General features: G+C 38.9%; 1 protein-coding gene across 12 annotated transcripts in view; it reads right to left on the minus strand.

The window, feature by feature from the left end:
• The window catches only part of AKAP7 (A-kinase anchoring protein 7), an 88,874-nt gene extending 74,270 nt beyond the window's left edge, over nt 1-14,604 (minus strand). For 2 of the 12 annotated variants that reach the window (XR_003924595.2, XM_030022438.2), the window contains exons 1-4: nt 14,194-14,588; nt 10,942-11,091; nt 9,709-9,854; nt 4,703-4,839 (exon numbers count right to left, since the gene is read on the minus strand). Coding sequence is in view for 11 of the 12 variants with exons in the window: in XM_030022438.2 (XP_029878298.1) it covers nt 4,703-4,839; nt 9,709-9,854; nt 10,942-11,091; nt 14,194-14,386 (626 nt within the window). In the remaining variant the exon portion in view is untranslated. Of the gene's footprint in view, nt 1-4,702; nt 4,840-9,708; nt 9,855-10,941; nt 11,092-12,526; nt 12,645-12,750; nt 12,833-13,452; nt 13,856-14,193 lie in introns of those variants that run through there. The other 10 variants (XM_041125159.1, XM_041125161.1, XM_030022439.2 and 7 more) reach the window with 9 other exon arrangements.
• Nucleotides 14,605-20,891: the final 6,287 nt, after the last annotated feature.

Genomic DNA, 20,891 nt, shown 5'->3' on the forward strand with positions numbered 1-20,891 from the left:
AGAGATAAGTAGCATGCACACATAATCTACATGTAAGTTAAGAAACAGGAGCAAGCCTGGTAACCTTTTAATAATCATTTTAATTAGCCACATTAAGTGTATGTACGATTACATGAAATATTTAGTTTGACTTGCACTTGAAGTGATTCACGTGCTAAACAAAAACTATGTAAACATTCTTAGTGTCTTCTAAAAGATCTCTCACATGCTCACAGTTTTTAATTCTATTCAACGAATATGAATTTAAACTTTTCACTAAACCAATGTTGACTTTATAAACGCTAGATGGCAGTAACAGGTTAAAAACTCCAAGAGAGTTTATTTTACTTTTTCTGTCCTAGCTGGATGAAAGCCATCACCACGATTTCTAAAGTAGGCTAAATTATATTCTTTAAGCCTGTACAATTACAAACAACTCTACACACGTTTCCATTGTGTTTAACAAGATGGACTCTTGATGATATGCATTTAATTGAAACCTAAGCCAGGTTAAGAAAGACGTTAAGGTTGATTACATGACAAAATATCCTTGATTGATATAGTCCACCTGTGTTTTTTTTATAGGACTTTAATCTACAGCCTAGATGTACTTTAGCTCCTATATAACCAATTTAAACAACAATGCCATTACTTGTTCCTTGGCAAAGATACTTTTTTTTGAGCATAGTCTCTGCCACTTACCTACCCTTTTATCACCATTAGACAAGCCCGTTCCTGTGTCTTTCGTAAGTGCTATACTTCAAGACCTTTCAAAAACACCATCTAATACTGACTATACCTGTCAGATTACTTCACAGGTAATCATGTGTAGATTTCTTTACCCACAAGAACCTGGAAATTGTTCCAAGACAAGTACAGATATTTCAAATACACTGTGTCAAAGATTGCAGTGGGCTTTCAAGCAGTGAATCATGCACATACCTAAACCAACTCTGGATTTTTTGCACCTGAGAACTGATACACAGAGAGTCATAGGAAGCTCTGTTCCCCAGCTGAACAAAGATTTGTATTGCCATACTGTGGGGTGTGCTGCAGAACGCGCTGACCAGCTTAACTCTACCCGATGAGGTCTATGAAAGGTCAATTCAAACAGTGCAGTGTGTTTTCAGTTTAGCACTGTGTCACTGAAGATTTAGTTGTACTTTTATATATAATCTTGTAAACACTAAAATATTTAGAAAAATAATTGTCATCTCACTCTAGCATACTTTGTATTTTCATATTCTGTCAATCACTTTATAACGTCTAACAATTGCTTTGTAAGACTAATGCACAAGGACAAACATTTCCACTGAAGCCAATAGCAAAAAAACACAACAGCGGTATTATCTTGTTATTCCATATCAAACAGCATTTACAATGCCAAACAGTAGTTACACTCAGCGCAACTAACCCACAGGGATAACAAAAAGTTTACCAGCATTTTGGTCCAAAGTGGAGAAAGGAAATAAAAAAGAGAATTAAGCAGCATATTCTAAGCGAATACAAACTAGGATTATAGAAGCAATGCCTGTTTTTTTCATTGTTGCGATGTAAATTTTATAGCACTTAAAATTGATGTAGTTTCTTTTCAGAAATTTCTGAATTTTTAATTTTGATTACTTGTTAGAAAAAGCAACCTTGCAAAAAAAGCCAAACTGAACCCTTTCAGCTCTCACATTTATAATGAAAAGGTTAGGTTCACAGTCTTTGACAGATAACAAGCAAGAAGAACTTGACACTATAGTCTGGTAATGAAGGCATTTACTGCGAAGGCAGGCATCCTGATTTCTAGTACCTGATCCCATGACTATGCATACAGTTAGCAAGGACTAGAACTCCTTTGCTTGAAGGGAGTGCTGTCATGACTCTTGCTTGCTTGCTTTCTTTATGGTTTTTAAAATCTCACATTCTTGATTTCATATAGTCCTACAAAAAGAGATGTAAAGGGCATTCATGAAGGCTAGACCGCAGCCAACAGTTAGGAAACTCGCATGGGAATTACAGGTCTGCATTCCCTTAGAAAGAGTGGCCTAGAATACAGATCTTCCATTTTCAGGGTGAAAGCTGTATGTACTAATACCATACAAAGGGCTTTGTGCTGAATTGAATGTTATGTTTAACACATTCTTATCACGCGTTTTGACTTCAAATAGTGTTCAACACATTTCATTTCTGTATAGACAGAGGCACTATTGTGCAAATACAGTAGAAAAACTGTAGATATCTAAATAACTTAATGGATCCAAACCTAAGGATCTGTGAACTCTCAGATGCCCAGTTGACTAGCTGCACTTTATTTGAGGGATTACTCTCACCCTGTTACACACAGGTTCTTTTGCCAGCTTGGATCTTGGTTTCTTTCCATTAACCTGGTATCAAAAATTGGTGAAGCAAAGAAAGGAAAATTCAACTTTTTACCTTCAAGTTCTCCCAAAAGATTAAACAGAAAACACCAGTTATGAAAAAAAAAATAAGAATCCCGTATAATAGAAAATGCGATCTAGAATACCTGAGGATAGCTGAGCTAGATACCTGTAGGAGGCATCTGGCCAGGGAAGGGGTGAATCACTGGGGAAGCTGCTGCTGACTAGAGGACAGCTCCTGGGTGCCTGGACTGTGGAGTTCTGCTGGGAGAGGCAGAGAAGAACTCCGTAAGTAAGTGCTTGGCTGGCAGTCGGACAGTGAGAGCCAAGAAGGAGCTCAAGGAGTAGCAGAAGATACTGAATTTGAGAATATTTGTTTTGATATACAGTTTAGGACTCTAAAAAATATTCATGAGAAGGCATACTTGTCTTTGAGATATCCTCTCACATTCCCTTTTTAAAAAGTTTGTACTTCAAAACCTTTTTAAAAAAATCTTGCACACACAGTCGGTGGTTGTTCTCACCGATTTTCAGGTGCTACCAGAGTCTGCTCATCAACCAGGGCAGGAGGAAGCTGGTGTGCCTACTCCAGGAGACAAAAGGCACATGGGGAGGAGAGGGAGTCCAGCAGATCTAGTATCCTTTTCTTTCCTTTCTAGTCTGTTCCTGGCTATCTGTTTCTCTCCCTTTAGATCAGACTGTTGAAGACGAGGATGCTGACAGACTCACATCCTCACAGGAGAGGTAAGAGTGTAGAGGCCTCAAAGATATAGCATTCAAGGAAACAAGTGTGAAAAACAAGCAGGGCAATTGATTTAGATATACCGATAACTCATTATTTTTAGGTGTGTTAAATGTTTTTAGCCAAAATACTTCTACTTATTAGAAGCATGCCCTTGACTATCAAACGGTTCCCACATTCTACCTTGGATTCTTGCTTTCTTGTGAGCAATCTGCACTTTAACCTTCTGGGGGAAAAAGGTATTCAACACACTTATTAGCCACATTATTTTGTAACTGTATTACCACAGCCAAAGCAATGTCTCATTGCACTTATTCATTATTTGATCTAGTCAATTCAGTACCGGACTGCATGCCTGCTAACACTGCAGAGGAAACCAGTAAGATAGATAGATAGATAGATAGATATACATATATGACAGAGGGCCCCTGAAAGAACTCATCTGGGGAAGATGAAACCGTGAGGCTTCTCTTTCACAAAATTATAAGGACCTGATGAATTTTGATTCATTAGCAATTCACTACAAAATTGACACATAAGCAATGGAGGATTCCCAGATGTTCATATAGTGCCAGTAGGCCATTTATTAGCATTTTACATAATACTCTATTACCAAAGCGTTTGCGGTCTCAATTCTGCAATTATAACGTATGAATATAGAGACATCACATATGCAGGCCATTGGGCACCACATCTAAAAAGAAACTATTGAGAAAGTCTGTGTAAAGCAGGACTATAAAATACAATGTATGTTTTCATTTGAAGTCAAAATTACAGCTAGACAACACAAATTATTATTCTGAACATTCATAAATTACAGCTGTATAGATAGACTTAAAAGTCTGAACATCTTCGTATTAACCATTGAACTTAAACATTAAAGTAGGCTTGTCAGATAGCAGTACAGCACGTGATGAACAGTAAAAAACACCAGAGAACTGCATTTTTATAAGGCAAGTAGTTGCATCTAACACTTAGACACATGATGTCATCTTATAACATATATGCTTTTCCACAACTTTTCTACCTTTTATATGATCAAAAAAATCAGCTACATCACTGAAGCAACATAAAAATTATACTTTTGATAAGGCCTAATAGCCCTCTCTCTTTTAGTGTACTTAAATATTAAGTATAATAAATTCACTTAGGGACATTAAAAAAACCTGTAACTGCATGAGACATTAGCTTGGAGCTAAGGTTTATTTCATTAAAGCCTTTCAGTGGCAATTACTAATTTGGCTTATAACATTTGCTAAGCTATGAAATTCTGAAAATTCCACTGTTAATCTGTTCAGTGTCCCCTATATAAAAACATTGTTTTAAAATAATTACTTTAGCAAACATGAGATTTGTGCATGCAAGCTCAGCAGACAGTAAGAAAAACGCAAGGGAGAAAGCATACTTTGTTCAGAGCTCATGGCATACCATAAGTTATGAAAATGGCTAATATTAAGATTAGCATTTTAAGAACAACATGAATTAAATGTTCGGTAACCCTAGTAATTTTGGGCTGTGTATTGCAAAAAATAAGCATCAGTTACCCCTTCCAGTCTTTTTATGAACTCCACCAGCAAAAATACATAATATACTTAATTTAACACCAAATACCTACATGCTAATTTCTTCTTCATTGGATAAATGCATCACTAGCATGGTGACATGCAACGAGCCAGAGTGAACCATTGCTTTGGAAAGCCTTTGATCCTTTTGTATTATTGCATCTTGGACAGCCTGAATACTGCCAGTAATCTGGGAAGACAGACAGACACAGCAACAACAGTTAGCCATTACAATTACTGTATCCCATCATGCAAGTGAACAAGAAAGTGCACAAACTGAAATCAAATGTTTATGTAAAAACCATTCTAGCAGAAGAAAGTTTTATCCTCTGACAAAGCTGTGCTAATTGACCTGAGTAAACCCAAAGTGGGTACGAAGAGAGTGATTAATAAAGCACTGGACACCCCCCATCAAATCTTCATAGCAGTTTGCTTCCATAAGTATGATAAATTCCTGGAGCAGATTAAGATCATCCAGTTTCACACTGCCAGTAATCCAAATAAAAGGCTTCTTCAAGGACTTTCTCTGCCCGCTTTGCTAAACTTGTAAGTTGCTATGTGCAGACAAGTGTCCAGAAAAAGAAGAGATCTTTGCAGGATTGGACACATACAAAACAAGAATATTCAGTAAGTAAGTAATTTGTAGAGATATCCGATTTACAATTCTGATCATACTGCCCAGTAGACAGATATAATTTATATACTCTCTTCAAACATATTTTAATGAATTTCCATAGAACATGTATACATGTTCATCAGTCTTTTTCTTTAAAATTATTTGAATTACATTTTCTTCATTGAAAATTATTTGTATGGTTATACATGCTTTATAAATTGTACCCAAAATGTTTTCTGTGCTTGCCATTATGATCATTGTATTGTACTGATTTAAAAAAAAAAACAAAAACAAAACCCAAAAAACTCTGCAACTATTCTTGAATATGTTAGTTGAAATGAAATCAAATCCAATAGCCTCGACCATCTGACAAAATGATTTATTTTTTAAAGCATTGTAAGCAAAGACATTACAGACAAATTAGCTTTGGTGTATAAAGTCTAAAAGAAGCATGTAGAAAACTTCAATCTGATCTTTTTCTTTATTTGAAACTCAGTGGTGAATGCTTCACACATATACTATACATATCGACTTTTATAACATAAGCACAAGTAGCTCTTAGGTTAAAAAAATAAAAAAAGCCTTGATATATTTTGGTAGCTCTGTTAATCGTAAGGAACACATAAATCTCCTGAAAAAACACAATCTAATGGGAGTGGTCAGTATTTTTCTGATTGATTTTTTTTAAGATGAGTATTGCCATGTAGGAATTTTACCTAATCATAGATATCTAGTAGTGCTATATAAATAAAACCAAATTATAGCTGAAAGAAACCAACTCTAGAGAGAGTGGGGAGGAGGAAAGAAGGTAAAAGCCACTTGCCAGAAAGAGGTGATATGGCATCTACAAAACCACAAGCGTCTTAGGTAGTGTAAGAAATATGAAGAAAATTGCACCAATATTTTGGTCATTAATCATTTTGTAATAAAACCACTTTCCTTCATATGTCAGAACTGATCTTATCCTGGATAAATAACACTTTTACTGTCTCAGATGTAGGAGAAATTTAACCAACATTTAAACAAAAACCAGGTGAACACAATCCCTGGTAATTACAATGTATTGACTGCATAATTATTCAAGTTTATGAACTAAAGCAAATGAAGTTATCCCCGTAAAGAAAAAAAAAAACAAACCTCAAAAATGAAATCACCTATCATATGAATTACAATTTTATTCCATTTTCACCTATTGCTTCTAAATTTAATTTGCACCTGAGAGCTGGTGAAGAAAAAAAATATAAATGTAAGCATACAAGCCCTTCAGAATACAGAAGACAGGTGTGGAACTGTGTTATCATAGGGGTAAGACCACCCTAGCTCTGAAAAAGACCAGTGATGTTATTCAGCATTCAGATTAGCAGCCAATACCCCACATCCCCTTACCCATAAAGCTTCCTCCTGCACTACTTCTGAGTCCCTCCCTGCTCATGTCCTAAACTACCTCCAGCTCCCTCATAAAGTTCAGTTCTGGCTTGGGCAAGAAGCAACACACGCTGTGGCTGATTTTCAGCTATAAGGGGTTGACTGGCTAACAAACATGCAGATATTCATTCATCATCTGGCAGGTCTAGAAGAACAGGTAATTGCCACAGTCACACTACAGTCTTCAACACAAGCATGTTCTTTCAAGACTCTCTCTTTTATGCAAGCACCGACTCCACAAAAAATTGCAGGAAATTAGTACCTCCGAGATGTCAATTTTTTTATCCAAATTTGGACAACAGGTTGAAAACCCACAGCAGGTTCAAAACCCACAAAAACCCAATGGGCTTATAACAAGGCAAACAGATAGGCAGGCTCACACCTGTATAAACTCCATTAGGAAACCAAGCTAAAAACCTAACAAATAACATACCTTTGGGAAGAGGATTAATTCCAAAGATGGCCAGTTAGCAGTTCCAGAGACAAGCTATTGCTGAACCCACCAGGAAAGTATGAAATGAGCTGCCTTTTTGATAAAGGCAAAATAGAAAGCAGACTGAGTACCTTCTCTCTCTCTGGCTAAGTGACAACATTCTACACAATCTACACTATTTGGAAAGAAGAAAAAGTTTTCAAGTACATTTTTGTGAATTTCAGGAATTTATTTTTAATATGTTTTCCCAGACGATATGTGATCAAATTGTAACACAATAGCTGTAGCATAGCTATGCCATCACAATGCATAATATAACTTCAGATTCATTCTGTTTTCTTCAATAAATCTATGGTGCAATTAACATTTGAGTGTGCTGAATTTCAATTAAGCGAACCAGGACTCTTCCTACATCTCTGTACAACTAGTTATGACCCACTGCATAAATAAAAAATTTAAATTGCTATTTAACCTGCTATTTACATTACCTTACAAAGTTTTATGTTACATTTGAACTGCTATCATGCTATTTCTTTCGAGATTTCCTAACTTAACTGAAAGAAATGTCTGAAGGCAGATCATACTCAACAATTGCCCCCTCAGATTATTTTAAAAAGTGCTCCAAAATAAGGCCTCAAATACTGATTTCAAGGTCCCTTCTCCCATTACTTGGATTATGTTATTCTGAAGAATAATAAAATAACATAGCTTTGCTTATTGCAAGGATACTACTAGTAAGTGAATACAAAGACTGTAAGCTTTAAAGATTTAGCAGATTAATTATAATTATAATCAAGACTGAAGGACCCTGCAAGGCTAACCTACCAAGTGATAACACATCAGACGAAACACAACTTAAAAAAAAATTACCAGAAAGGGATACAATGATAATCATCCATTTAACTATTTTTGCACAAGTAATAATGCAAAGTTCAATATAAATCCAAAATTAATGGAACACCACATTTTATTTCTGAAGATTCAAAACACAATTAAAATGAAAACAAGGAAACTGTTTCATTTCCAAGAGGAATAGTTCATTAAATGTTCCAGAAATATCCCTTATTACAAAATGGTTCTCTGTGTAAAGCTTAAAACACCACATAAAATATGAAGAAAAAGTACTAATGCCTAAAACACTTCACTGGAATAAAATCAGATCCTCAAAAAGAGAAAGGTCTCTCATTACTAACTGAAATACTACCAGCAATTACCAGATTCCCTCTGGCTATCAAGAAACCAGGTGTCTTAAGTCTAAATTTTGGCTAATGTTGCCTATACAAATTCCAACGTGTATTTTCTACTTTCAGAACAACTCTACATCTAAGACAAGTATAAACAAAACTTTCTAGCAAAGTCCTGGAATTCCCAAATGCTCTGAGATTTAATATAGTTGTTCCCTTACCTCAGTAAATTATATAAGACTAAATACATGACATAAAAAAGCATGCATAGTTAAGACTTTTCCACTCAACCAGCCATTCAACATAAGAACAAACATGAGCAGAAATTCTCAATTATCAGATTATATAACCCCTACATTATTCTTGTACTTGTTAAATCATGGAACAGACAGGAAGAAAAGATATTTCAGGGTAAGATGATACAAAAGATCCCCCACAATATTCGTGTCAGGATATCCTGGATCTTACAAAACCAGCCTCTACAATCTCTTCTTCACATAGTACATTTTGAAGAATCAAAGACTGCACTGTAATTTTCAAACCTACTTCGGTTTATTTTCATTTTGGATTCTCTTAATCTTTGACTTTCTCAGAGAACAGATAGTACAGATGTACGATGAGTTAAAATTCACCTGAGATAGCTCCTGGTATTAAAAAATAAACCCAAATTTGGAGATGGTGGTAAACTGTTGAGTTTAACTTTTTAAACATAATGCACTTACTTTCCTTGTTTGCAGACACAAAAGGTATCGAAGCTGTACCAGAAACATCGCACAGCATGAAAGAAATAATTCTCATTCACTGCCTGAATGAGACAACACATGCTAACTACAAGAAAATACATTTTCTTAAAGACCTCTCTGCACTTCTTGAATCCATTTGAACAACATCTCACTAAAATAATAGGTTGTTTGAATTTTAAATAAGATTATCAATTTTACTGGAAAATGTTAAACTACAAACTGCCTAGTTAAAACAGCAATACATCCAACTTTAAATTCCTATCTATAAGGACAGCTAAAAATATTGCTAGTGATTTTCTTATTAAATTAAATAGGAATGTCTCTCTTCCTTATTCTAAGTGAATGACAAAATAAGCAATACTGGAACAGTACAGAGGGGAAATTTAAGCCAGCTTCAGTCAAAATAATGTGAAATCTGTAAGACTGACAAACTGAACAAAAAGATAATATTTTTCCTCTAGTCTTTTCCAGAAAAGCAATTTTATTCACAAAAATGTTACTTAAAATAAAGTTACTCTCTGATTAGGCTGCTAATGTTCCTTTAAAATATCTGAAAAAAAATTATTTTGCTCAAGATCAAACACTGTTCTCCTTATAAACACGTGCAGCTGTTGAAGTAATTCTGGTTATACCAAATTAGTATAATAAAGAATATCACCTCTGGATTGGTAATTGGAAGAGAAATGAAATAATTTGGCTGATACTGTTTTTTCTTTTTCTTCTTTCTCTCACTGCCTTCTTCAATTTCCCTTCCAGTAGTCCTCTTTCTTTTCTTTTTTATATTTATTTCAGAGGTTGCATGCACTGAAGAGAAAAAAAAATTACTTTCAGCATACAGAAAAATCAAAACGAAGATACACTTAATATCATGCCAACAGGAGCTGGACTTCGGTCAACTGACTGGAGCATGTCTTCCCAGTCATCAGATCTGCCCATGCTCTGAACTGTCTGATTAGGATCCTACTCCAACCTGAATTAATATACTCATACAAGTGGAGTACCATACTTGAACTAACAGCCTACACCTCTAAGCAGGGCTTATAAACTGCTAACATAGACACGCAGCTTCCAAACTACTGTGTTTCATTTAGCCAACTCACACTGCAGTGTAATAGGCCTGCAGATTGTCTACACTTGAATATGGACATGACTTCAGAGCAAAAGGACCAACATTAAGTTTCAAAAATCCCATGCATGCTGCATTTTGAAATATAAAACATAGTAATACATAGGATTATTAAGGGAAAAGGTTGTATTAGACTAGGACTGGCCAACCTATAGTTCAAGGACGAAACTCAGCCCAGAAGAAAATTTAATCCAAGCCAGATCTACTGTCTACCTCCTCCTTTGCCAAAGACACACATAGCAACACATTCCCACATAGACACACATTCCCACATAGCAAATGAAAAGTGCATGTCCTCAATTCTTCCTTTGCACCATAAATTATTTTTCTCCTAGCTTATTTCCTCAGGACTTTGCAGACCCTCTCCCACCATGTGGCCTGATACATACACATAAGCTGACCAGGCTGCAGACATCCACTGTCCAATTAAAGGTGCACTTCTAGCCCCATGCTTGGATACACATATTGGAAGATAGCTCATAAAAGCCACCACTTAAGAAGCTTATATACAGTAATGTGAATTGACATATGAGATGTCTTTATTCTGTGACTCATTGCTGCAATGGATCACAAAGTGGTAAATTTTTAATATGTTCAAGTATTTGCAGGACTGAGTACTAATAAGAGAGGCTCTGGACTGGATCCTGCTTGCAGAGAGACTCTGTTCCATGTGCTAGGCCCACTTGTACCTGCCAACAGGCAGGACCAAGAACTGAGTGCGTGATGTGTCTATGCTTCCACACTACTTCTCTTTAATATACTTACTAACAAATTCATCTTCAATATCTGTGTCGACAAATGGCATTTCTGCCATCAGATATTCTACCGAATCAGCATGACATGGCTCTTTTCTCTGTTGTGTCCTTTTCTTATTCTCCTTAAAGATTTTCTTTTGCTGTACATTTTCCAGCCCATCTGTAATATATTTAAAACAACACACTGGATCTTAGTTTTTCATATAACCAGCTAAGAGACATCATACACAAGCAATATATCAAGTATACATTACTCTAATTATCAGCAAAAGGATATTGACATACAACCCCCTTAAGAATACTGCTCTTCCTCCTTGTCAACATATCAGCAAAAATACTTCCATGCTTTATGTGGAATAGCAAAAAAAGGGGGTTCAGCCTTCTATATTTAATAACTTATGGTCTTGATCGGTTCTAAGTAAATGCAATTATGTGCCAAAAAAAAGGGATACTTATAACCAAGCATGAAAAAATAAAGTCTTCGGACATCACGTAAAGTTCACTTTAGATAATAATAATGGCATACAAAATTCAGTGTGGACAAACACTGGCAAATTAATTCCAATGTAAACACACTGAAAATGAGGCACAGGAAGGGAATCCTACCATTCCACATATAACAAAGAGCTCTCATCTGACTATATCATTCAGGAATGAGATGATTATTCTACTCCTGCATCTCCCACACAGTATAGTATGTTATAGACAGCAATGATCTGAACTTCTTATTCTAAAAACTGACTTTTAGTATTTAAGCTAAAGAAGGAATCAATATAAATCAAAGGAGGAATCAAAATACTCATCTTGCATGTATAAAGATATACATGAAGTTCTATCTCAGAGTAATACCACAGACAGAATAATCTCCACTAAAAAGTCTTTAAATATGTCTTTTTCCCCAAGAGTACTAAGCATGAGTCATTTCCTTATGTCTGCTTTGTGTTTCTGCATCAGTAAACTCTAATATTTGCGTATTAAGTTATACCTTAAAAAAAATGAAAAAGTAAAACCTTATCTAGCAGCAAAAAATGTGCACATAACCAGGCATCCAGCAATATTCTTTTGGGAGAACTCCACAATGGGATTACTGTAGTGGAAGAAGCCTTATGTCAGAATTGCAGTTTATCCCAGGACAGCTCATTACTACAGACAACACACTTTCAAAGCTCCTCTTGTGACCAGTGCAGATAGTCCAAATCTGGCCCAAGGGGAAAATTTGGCAGCAGAAGTGCATATTATGTTCTTGTGGCATGTAAAGCTACACTACATGTATAAAATCAATATCACAGACCCAGTCTGGGTTATTATAACCCTGTGGAGTGTGCATATATCACTTTATGCTAGGGAAGATAAGTAAAAGAACAACCTGATCAAATGCTAACTCAAATCACTCTAACCTAAAGTAGGGAGGCATAAATCACTCCGTGGTTGTGGTCTGACACCTAACTTTAACCCAGAGGCTATTAAAAAGAAACAAAGTATTTAGATTTGTTGCTTGTTCCCCCTGTAGACACTAAAGAACTATGCACAACAAACAGACGTTAAAGCAATGATAAAATTACTACTTAATGTTTAGATTGAAGTAAAGGTCATACAGAACAGATTGCTGCTGGTGATCCACAAGCATACAGCAAACAACAATCCTTCCTTCAAAGGGATCTCAAAGTGAAGGACAAGACAGAAAGCCATGAAACCGACAAACAAGTAGGCCAGTCTGGGTCAGAAACGTTATCAACAAGATTCAGAAATGCAGAATCATAACCAGCTGGGATCAAAAAGGATTTGTTAAGGCAGAATCAGCTGCAGAACAAGGACTCACATAAATCTGAGGGGTGTACATTGCAGATTATGCGTTTCCTTTGCTCTATCTGCTCAAAAAGCAACATACTTGTGCCACTTTGAAAAATTCTGTCTGCTCACAGCAGCAGATGGGCATAGCACAGGCACAGCTAGTGACTAACAATGTCCCTTCTCAAATCAATTAGTTGAACTGAACAGGCACTGCTTCTAAATTCTACAGGTTGTGCCCCAAGCAAAAAAACTCCATCCCTCACCTTTTCTGAAATATTTATTAAAGAAATCAGCAACAAAATTCAAGAATCGTGTTCTAGTCACTAAACCAACCTGAAAACAAGATTTTTCAAAACTCTTGACATAATGCTGATAATCTGAGACCTAAGTAACAAAACCAGCTTCCATGGGAACTCCTCAACCACCAAGCTGTTATAGGATAAACTCTTTTTTCTTGATTGCATGCTTAATTATATTAGACTGAATTTCATATATGAACAGGTGCATACACTATTCCTATATTTGTATTTAAGTGGCTGCTGCTCTTCACCAGTATTTAAGTCATCTGTTCCAGCAGAAAAAATATCATGATACACCTAGCTCATAGAAGAGAGAATACAAAAACAAGGAGCAATAAAACATATTTGGTTGCATTCTGTTCCCAGCCCTCTTCTCTCCATACTCAGATTACAGTTTCAGATAGAATAATCTTCTATTATTTGACACCTACACATCACAGATCACAGTGAGATTAGGTCTCCAGGCACTGTTCCCTGTTTAATATGTTTATGTTAATACGTTTAATATGCCTATCTTCATATGTTTAATGACAAATGAATCCTTTGGAGACAATTTAACTGAAAGCTGCTGTAGAAATAGATGGTCTTACTCTCCAGGCATTTTGAACCTCCAGGGCTGGCACTAGTGTCTACACAGCCAGGGAACTGAAAAAGCTTAAAAAAAAAAACAAACACAAAAACCAAACCCTGGGGAAAAAAATGGTACATTTAGTATTCAGCCAGGTCAGATGCTTACACTGACTGCAGGCCTGGGGACAGAGCAGGGGCAGGCGGAGAAAAGAAAAGCAAGACGACTTTTTAGCAACAACCCACAATTAGGTTGAAACATCTTCCCCCTCCTGTGAAATCTACCTCTTTGCCATTTGATCTCTCAATACGTGTGCACAAGCCAGAGTTTTTCCAGCCTCTCTGCCCAACGTGACCGTTTTAACGCCTAACGGACATCAGCAACGACGGGCCTCCCCCCCCCCCCCCCCCCCACTTCAGCAAGACCCACACCCTGCCCGTCGGCAGCGGAGGGCGCCGGGCCAGCGCTGAGGTGACAGCGAGGCCCCGCGACCGCCTCCCCCGCCGGCTGCGGGCGCCTGCGGCCGCAGGCGCCCGCAGCCGGCGGGGGAGGCGGTCGCGGAGCCTCGCAGGCGCCTGCCCTCTTCCCCCCGCCGCCTCCTCACCGTGCTCCGCTGTCGCGCCGGCTCCGCGGGAAAGGTCCCCGCCGCCATCGCCCCCCTCCGCTCCCGCCGCCGGCCGCAGCGCCATGAGGCGCGAGAGCGCGGGCACAGCCCGCCGGGAGAGGAGGAGATCGCGGGCCGCCGCCGGCCGCGCCGAGTAAAGCGCGGGGAGAAGCCGCCGCAGCAGCCGCTGCATGCCCGGTTAGGGCGAGTACGGCTGCCCGCCGGCAGACAAGCGGGTCGGAGGGAATCCAGCGGAGCCGCCGCGGCCTTCGGGCAAAGGCCGGCGGCAACCGGCGGGAGCGCGGGGCGGAGGGAGGCCGTGCGCCCGGCGGACTACAGCTCCCAGCGTGCTCCGCGCCGGGCATGGCGGGAGGCGAGTCGTGCCCGTCCTCCCCGCCGCCTAACGCTCTGTGATGGCAGTGTTCGGCTGAGCCGTCCAGTTCGGAGTGAAAGCACCTAGATAGCGTGTCCTGAAACGTGAAATCCGCATTTGCGTGCGTTGCTTTTACTCAGTGTTTTCACGAAATGCCGCTGCCCGAGCGCTCGTCCCACAGAAGGGCTGCAAATAACGGGAGTGGTTTGGGCCGGTGTCTCCCCAAAATAACCAGTTGTAGCTTAGGGCTGCAGAGCAATAATTAACATCTTTAGCTGCGGTCTGGGGGAGAATAGATCGTCTTGCTCTAAATTTGCTCTGAACTCCTTCCTTTGTGCAGCGCTCCCGGACCCCTCTGACCGACGGCACCAACGCCTCCGCTGCGGCCATACAGTTGGGAATCAGCCTCGGGAATGAGCGGGAGAGGCTGCTCCTCTGAAGGGAGGAATGGGAGAAGCTCTTTTCCCGCTTAAAAAAAACCAGACTTGGTGCCTCTTGGAAGCCGTATCCTGTCGCTGCGTTCTGTGGGAGAAGCCAAGCCAAATGTCGCCTGGTGCTTTTGCAGATAGGTCTGTGCATATAGACCAGATCTGAGGGAGCCGGCTGTTTATATAAAGATTCCTAGTTTCATTTTTAAAGAGAGATGGCAAACGCAAATAAATAAAATAGGATGGTCGTGATAGGGAGGAAGCTGCGTGGCTGCCGGATGTTAGAAGCTGAGAGACGAGTGAAAAATGAGGCCAATTTCTGTATTTGGCTCCTCTGTGCTCTCCCTTTGTGGGAGATAAAATCTGTTTGGAAATATTTACCTCTATTTTGAGCCATTTTGTGCTGTGTTTGCCTTCACTGTCTTTCACGCAGTATTTTCATGTGGTCTGCACAGTCCTGTGGAGACCAAAGGCTGGACGTGACACAGAAGTCCAAGTTCTGTGGAATCCAAGAGAAGCTTTAGGATGAGGCTGCTGGCAGTTTTTCTTACTATACGCATTTCATCTGACTATCAGCTGTCATTTGGAGAGTAAATACATCAGTGGCCACCTCCTCCTAGCCTGTTAGCATTGGCAAGTAAGATACTTCCATGAAAATTTGATTCCATAGATTATAGATCAAATACTGGGAGAAAATCTTTTGGTATCAAGTGCCTCTTTTAAAATACAAATTTAAAATGCAGTTTTGGGTCTGAAACTTCTCCAAGTCAATTCATTAGGTGTTTTGCAGCAATCTTCAGCAAGAAAACTCTAGAAAAAAACATTTCTGTTTGTACAGTTGACAGGGGAGTCCAATGCAATGTTTAGATAAGTTAGCATTTAATAGTCCTCTTAACAATTGAAAACATAATGCATTTTTAGTGGAGCTAAAATTGTATCTAACCAATTCCCACTAGCCTAGCACTAATACTTAGATGTATTCTTTGGGTTCATGAGGTGCCTGAATATACTATCTCCAGGATGAGGGGAAGTGAGAAATTGAAAACACCTTAGCTGGAGCTGGTAACAGTTACCATGAATTGTCCCTACAAGTCATAAAAGTGGTGTTAGAGGGAAATGTTCAATTAAGGACTAGAAAGCTGAAGTAACAAGTTGTGATTTTTCTGCCTGCCAAAATAATACTGCACAAGTTTCATAGAGGTCACTGACCTGGTGCCTGGCAGAAACTGGTTTTCACTATTGCTTATGTTTGGCCTAAAGCCAGCACTTTATCAATTTGCTGTGGCCTTGCCTTTATTAAAGAGAGTTTCTGATTAACCTCTCAGCCATACAGTTGTCCCTTTGAGAAAAAAACCAAACAACACATAATGACAGCTGAGTGACTCTAACAGAAAGAGGAAGCAGAGTCGGCTCTACAAATGTATTTGCTTATACAACCGCACTGCCCATGCCTGTTAGCCTCTCACCCACCTTACCGTCTCTTAATCCACCCACTAACTTCGGTCAAATTCAGTAGAGAGTAAGAGGAGTCAGAGGTATGATATTCCCACACCTTTCCTGAAAATGAGTGGTTTGGGAGAAAAGAGAGACTCATTTAGCTCCCAAATGAGGCAAAGAAGAAACAAAGCTGTGCATATGTTTTTCCACGAAACAGTGTCTGGCCATGAGTACTGGTCAGCTCATTACATGATAGGTAACGGTACATGTGATCATTACATATTATGTCTCATCTTAGTCAAGCAAGAGATATGGGGGAGCTATGAGATTTGGGGTGTGACTCACTGTGGGAAGTTAGGAAATAAAGGGGCAGGAATGAGATGTGTTACAGAGAGGCCTAAATATCAGAAGGGGACATTGGGATGTGGTGTAGGAGGTGCGAGGGAGTTGAAGGTATTGTAATGGGAGGGCATGGAGACTATAGGGGAAGCTTGGGTTATTGTGATAAGAAGGGAGGCCATAACAGATACAAAACAAGGCTTCATGACTGACACTCCTGATACAGCAACTTGTTTTCTGACAAGTGAAGGAGAACAGACCATGATCTGATAGTAATAAAAAATTTGCTAGAGAAACAAAGAGAAGTGTGAGTTGCAGAACTACAGATAATGCAAAATGAGAGGTAGAGGAGTGCCTGGGATGAAGTAATTTAATGCAAAGATCAGAAAGCAAATAGGCTAGAATTTCCACAATAACTGGTATAAAAGGAAGACATGCATGAAGATGCTATCAGTTGTATTTAATGAATAGAAACTATCTTTGATTGACATCTAGAATGAATATGAAGATTAATGTGAAAAGGAATAATGTAAATGGATATTTTCATGATCTGTTGATCACAGGTGGTTCATTTACATTGCGGGAGGAGGGAGCAGTACAGTGGGAATCAGCTGAAAAATTAACTGATTACCCAGAGCAGCAATTCTTCACTTGCTACCCTCTGGATAGCGACCTGTCATGAGGGACACTGGCTAAAGATCACCATAGACACTTAAATGCTATTCATGTCAAGGTATTGTTTCAGACACCTCCAGGTTCCTCCAGGCTTGAGGAATGATGACTGTTGGGTAGACAGAGGATTCACCTAACAAATTGGGGCATGAATGTCTTTGCCAACAGGCTTGCCAGCCTCATAAGGAGGGCTTTAAACTAGGTTATTGAAGGATGGAGAAGCAGTCCCACCAGACCTAAGCTGGAATAAAACTGGAAGAGCTAGAAAAGATGTGCTGACAGAGAGGTAGTGGTAGATAATGGGAAAGTGGATGCAGGACAGCACGATGGCAGAGGCTATCCCTCTCTGCCTGAGCAAGCAGCATGCTTGGGGACCCATCCCATGTTCCTGCACACAGACTAGCATTTAGGGGGACTTCAACAGGCTGGAGAGGTGGAACAGCAGATGGTTGCTACATGAAATTCAGCAAAGGCAAATGTAAAATCTTGCATCTAGGGCAGATGAGTTTTGGCAAAAGCAGCTGGATACACATCTGCACTAACTTACATTCCATGACATTTTTTACTAACTGGGACTCTGCACTGGGTGTTATTATTAGGGCGTAATCTCTAGCTTGAACTCCTACAACCCTTGCTTCCTGAAAAAAAGTAATTATTAAATCTAGTTCCTTTACCCATTTGCCCTGCAAATTGTATCTGATTGGCTAGTTTTAATATTTCCTCTTAAATACTTGAAGCAGCAGGGGTAGAATATGCTTTCCTAATCTAATTTTTCTTTCACTTGTCAGCACAGAAAATACACCAGAAGTCATCTAGGTAAATCCTTATTCTGCAGCAGAGTTACGTCATCCTTCTATAGTCATCAAAACCAGTCTTCCCTATGTTGCTCCACCATCAAGTACAAGAAGCTATTAATTTCTTTACCTTTGTCTCAGAAGCACAAATTCCATCAAACGATGTGGTATATATAACTTAAATTTCCAAAATATAGGGTAACTAGAATACAAATAATATTATGGAATACTTCTACTACTTCTTATTTTGTGATATGAGTAGGTAGCTTTCTTTTTACCAAATATTTATACGTGCACAAACAAAACTATAAAATAGAAAATAACTTTAAGTTATTTTGATTACTACAATCTTGTTTCTCTTATTCTTGATACGTATAATTTGGGTTTAAGCAAAAAGTTGCATGTTCTGGAGACCATTACGAATGGCAGTCTGCAAAGTGAAGACACCGTTCAGTTTGACAGGAAGCCTTCGTAGATCTGCAACGTGAGAGACTGTACACTGAAATAAAAACACATTTCTCTTTTAGGAACTTTACTAAACCCACTGGACTTTTTTAGCTCCAGAAGTCAAGTTAGGTTTGATCTGGAATCTCCAGCTTCCTGAGCTGTTCTTATTTTCTGACTGAAATAGAGATTTTAGAAAAGTATGTGCAGGGGAAAAGTGGAAGGAAAGTGTTTTATTTAAAAAGAAGACACTGCCTGCAATTAAAAAACAGTTTGATTTTGAATGCAGTGAATATTGCCAACTACATGCGGAAGTCATACAGCTGAGACGCTAGATCCTGCATTCCTTGAGTGAAAGACACTTTACTGGGAGTCTTAGGCAAGTAAAGAATGCAGTTCTGAATCCAAAATTCATATTATTCCAGATGTGGGTGGGGGAAATACGTATTTACTGACTAAACTGAAAAATCTTGATTCTCAGCTGCCTATCTGTTGTGTTTCTTGCTTTCCTCTCCCCTCTTGCTCTTCTGTCTGTCTTACCCTTCAGCCCCAAGCTTCTTTTTAAGCTCTGGCTTCCTTACCTTCCCAAGTTCCAGGTATTGCACAAACACGCCCTGTGTTTGTCACCACTGTGCAGGCTTCGTGTGTGGCCTTGTATCTCTTTTCCTCTTTTATCTATGGACTTTTTGTGAAGTTACGATGTCTGTGGAATAGGGGCAGGATCTTTCACGCACATTTGCAGAGCACAAAGTCCAATTAAAAAGAAACAAATCTAAGCTTCTTATTGCTAGAACACAGTACAGTCCTTCCTGAAGTTCAGATCATCGCTCTTACCTCCACATGCATTTCTGGTCCGTGCCTGCCTTTCTTCCTAAGAGCCGCTGAGACATTAGCTCACAAGCGCTACCAGAGCTTCAGCCAGTTGCTCATTTAGCCTAAGATGTGAATGTACCTGCCCTGGGATTCTTCACTAGTCAATAAAGTCAGAGGCTTCTCCAGAGGGAAATTGTAATTCACATAGTAAGTAAGAGTTGTTATAGAGATGCTGTCCTCTCTCCACGGACAACAGAGATGGCCAGGACAACTAGGCTTGTGTCCTGCTTAGGCATGTTGGTTAGAAGGCTCAAGTTGGGTGAAATGGATCAAGGCCTGAATTTTGTGATTGCCTGGCTCAGAATTAGGAAAAAACTTTGTGCTCTGGCCCAATATTTCAGGCTCTGGCAAAGCCTCTTGGAGCCCAGGCAATTAAATTCAACATCTACTGTCTAACTGGAAAGACTTGTCTCAAAACAGCCTTTCTCAAATGTTATACTAACCCTCATACAGTTGGAAGAACCTGATGATGGCTATGGCTAATGCTGCAAAGCTCAAGTGCTCAGAAAACTTCAAGCAATGTAGGTTTTGGGACTCCGCCAAGTTAGAGCCTACCTAGGAAGAAATAATTAAGCGGTGTTGTTTTATGTTTCACATGAATTTTGAAATTGATTTACCCCTGGTGTTACTGGGCCTAACTGCACAAAAAATCCCACCCACTGCTTTCACATCAGCAGTCTCTTAAGATGTCTGTTTATATTTAACCAGAAGTATAAAACAAAAAACCCCAGTGATGTTCAAAATACATTTCTTACAAGCTATTCAGGGAAACAGTAACTTATTGTTTGAAAGAGAAAAGGGTCCCTGACCTAAACAGAAATGAGACATCTCAGTTCTAATATCATTTTAGCCACCACTCACACCTGGAGCAATATGATCTGGCATCCAGTTTCTGTCACTGAAATGTCTTACAGTTATTGGATCAGTCTGTGTGTATTGCTCTGAGGGTATTCACCATCTCTTTGCTGACAGTGGAGTTTCCTGATCCTCTTCTTGAGGCTCAAAGTTTTAATGTATCAAGTCACAAGGACGAACCAATTTATAGTTCCCTTATTTACAATCATTATTTTAACTTATATTAAGTGAAAGACTTAACTTGTCTGCATTCTAGTATTATGACAAAGCATGAAAAAGGAAACAAATACAATTAAACAAAAACACTTAAATGCATTCTGGCTAATGGGGAAAGAGACAGATTTTAATTCTCCAGCTTAGCACATTGCTATGTCTTTAATAGTCAATCTCTTACAGTTCTTATTCAATCCTGCAGGCTTTTGCTGAGCCACTTTCAATTCACATTCACTCGTACAGTAGCACTAAACATGCTGCAATAACTGA

The sequence above is a fragment of the Aquila chrysaetos genome, chromosome 8, assembly GCF_900496995.4.
Source record: "Aquila chrysaetos chrysaetos chromosome 8, bAquChr1.4, whole genome shotgun sequence".
In the NCBI taxonomy this organism is placed as follows: Eukaryota; Metazoa; Chordata; class Aves; order Accipitriformes; family Accipitridae; genus Aquila; species Aquila chrysaetos.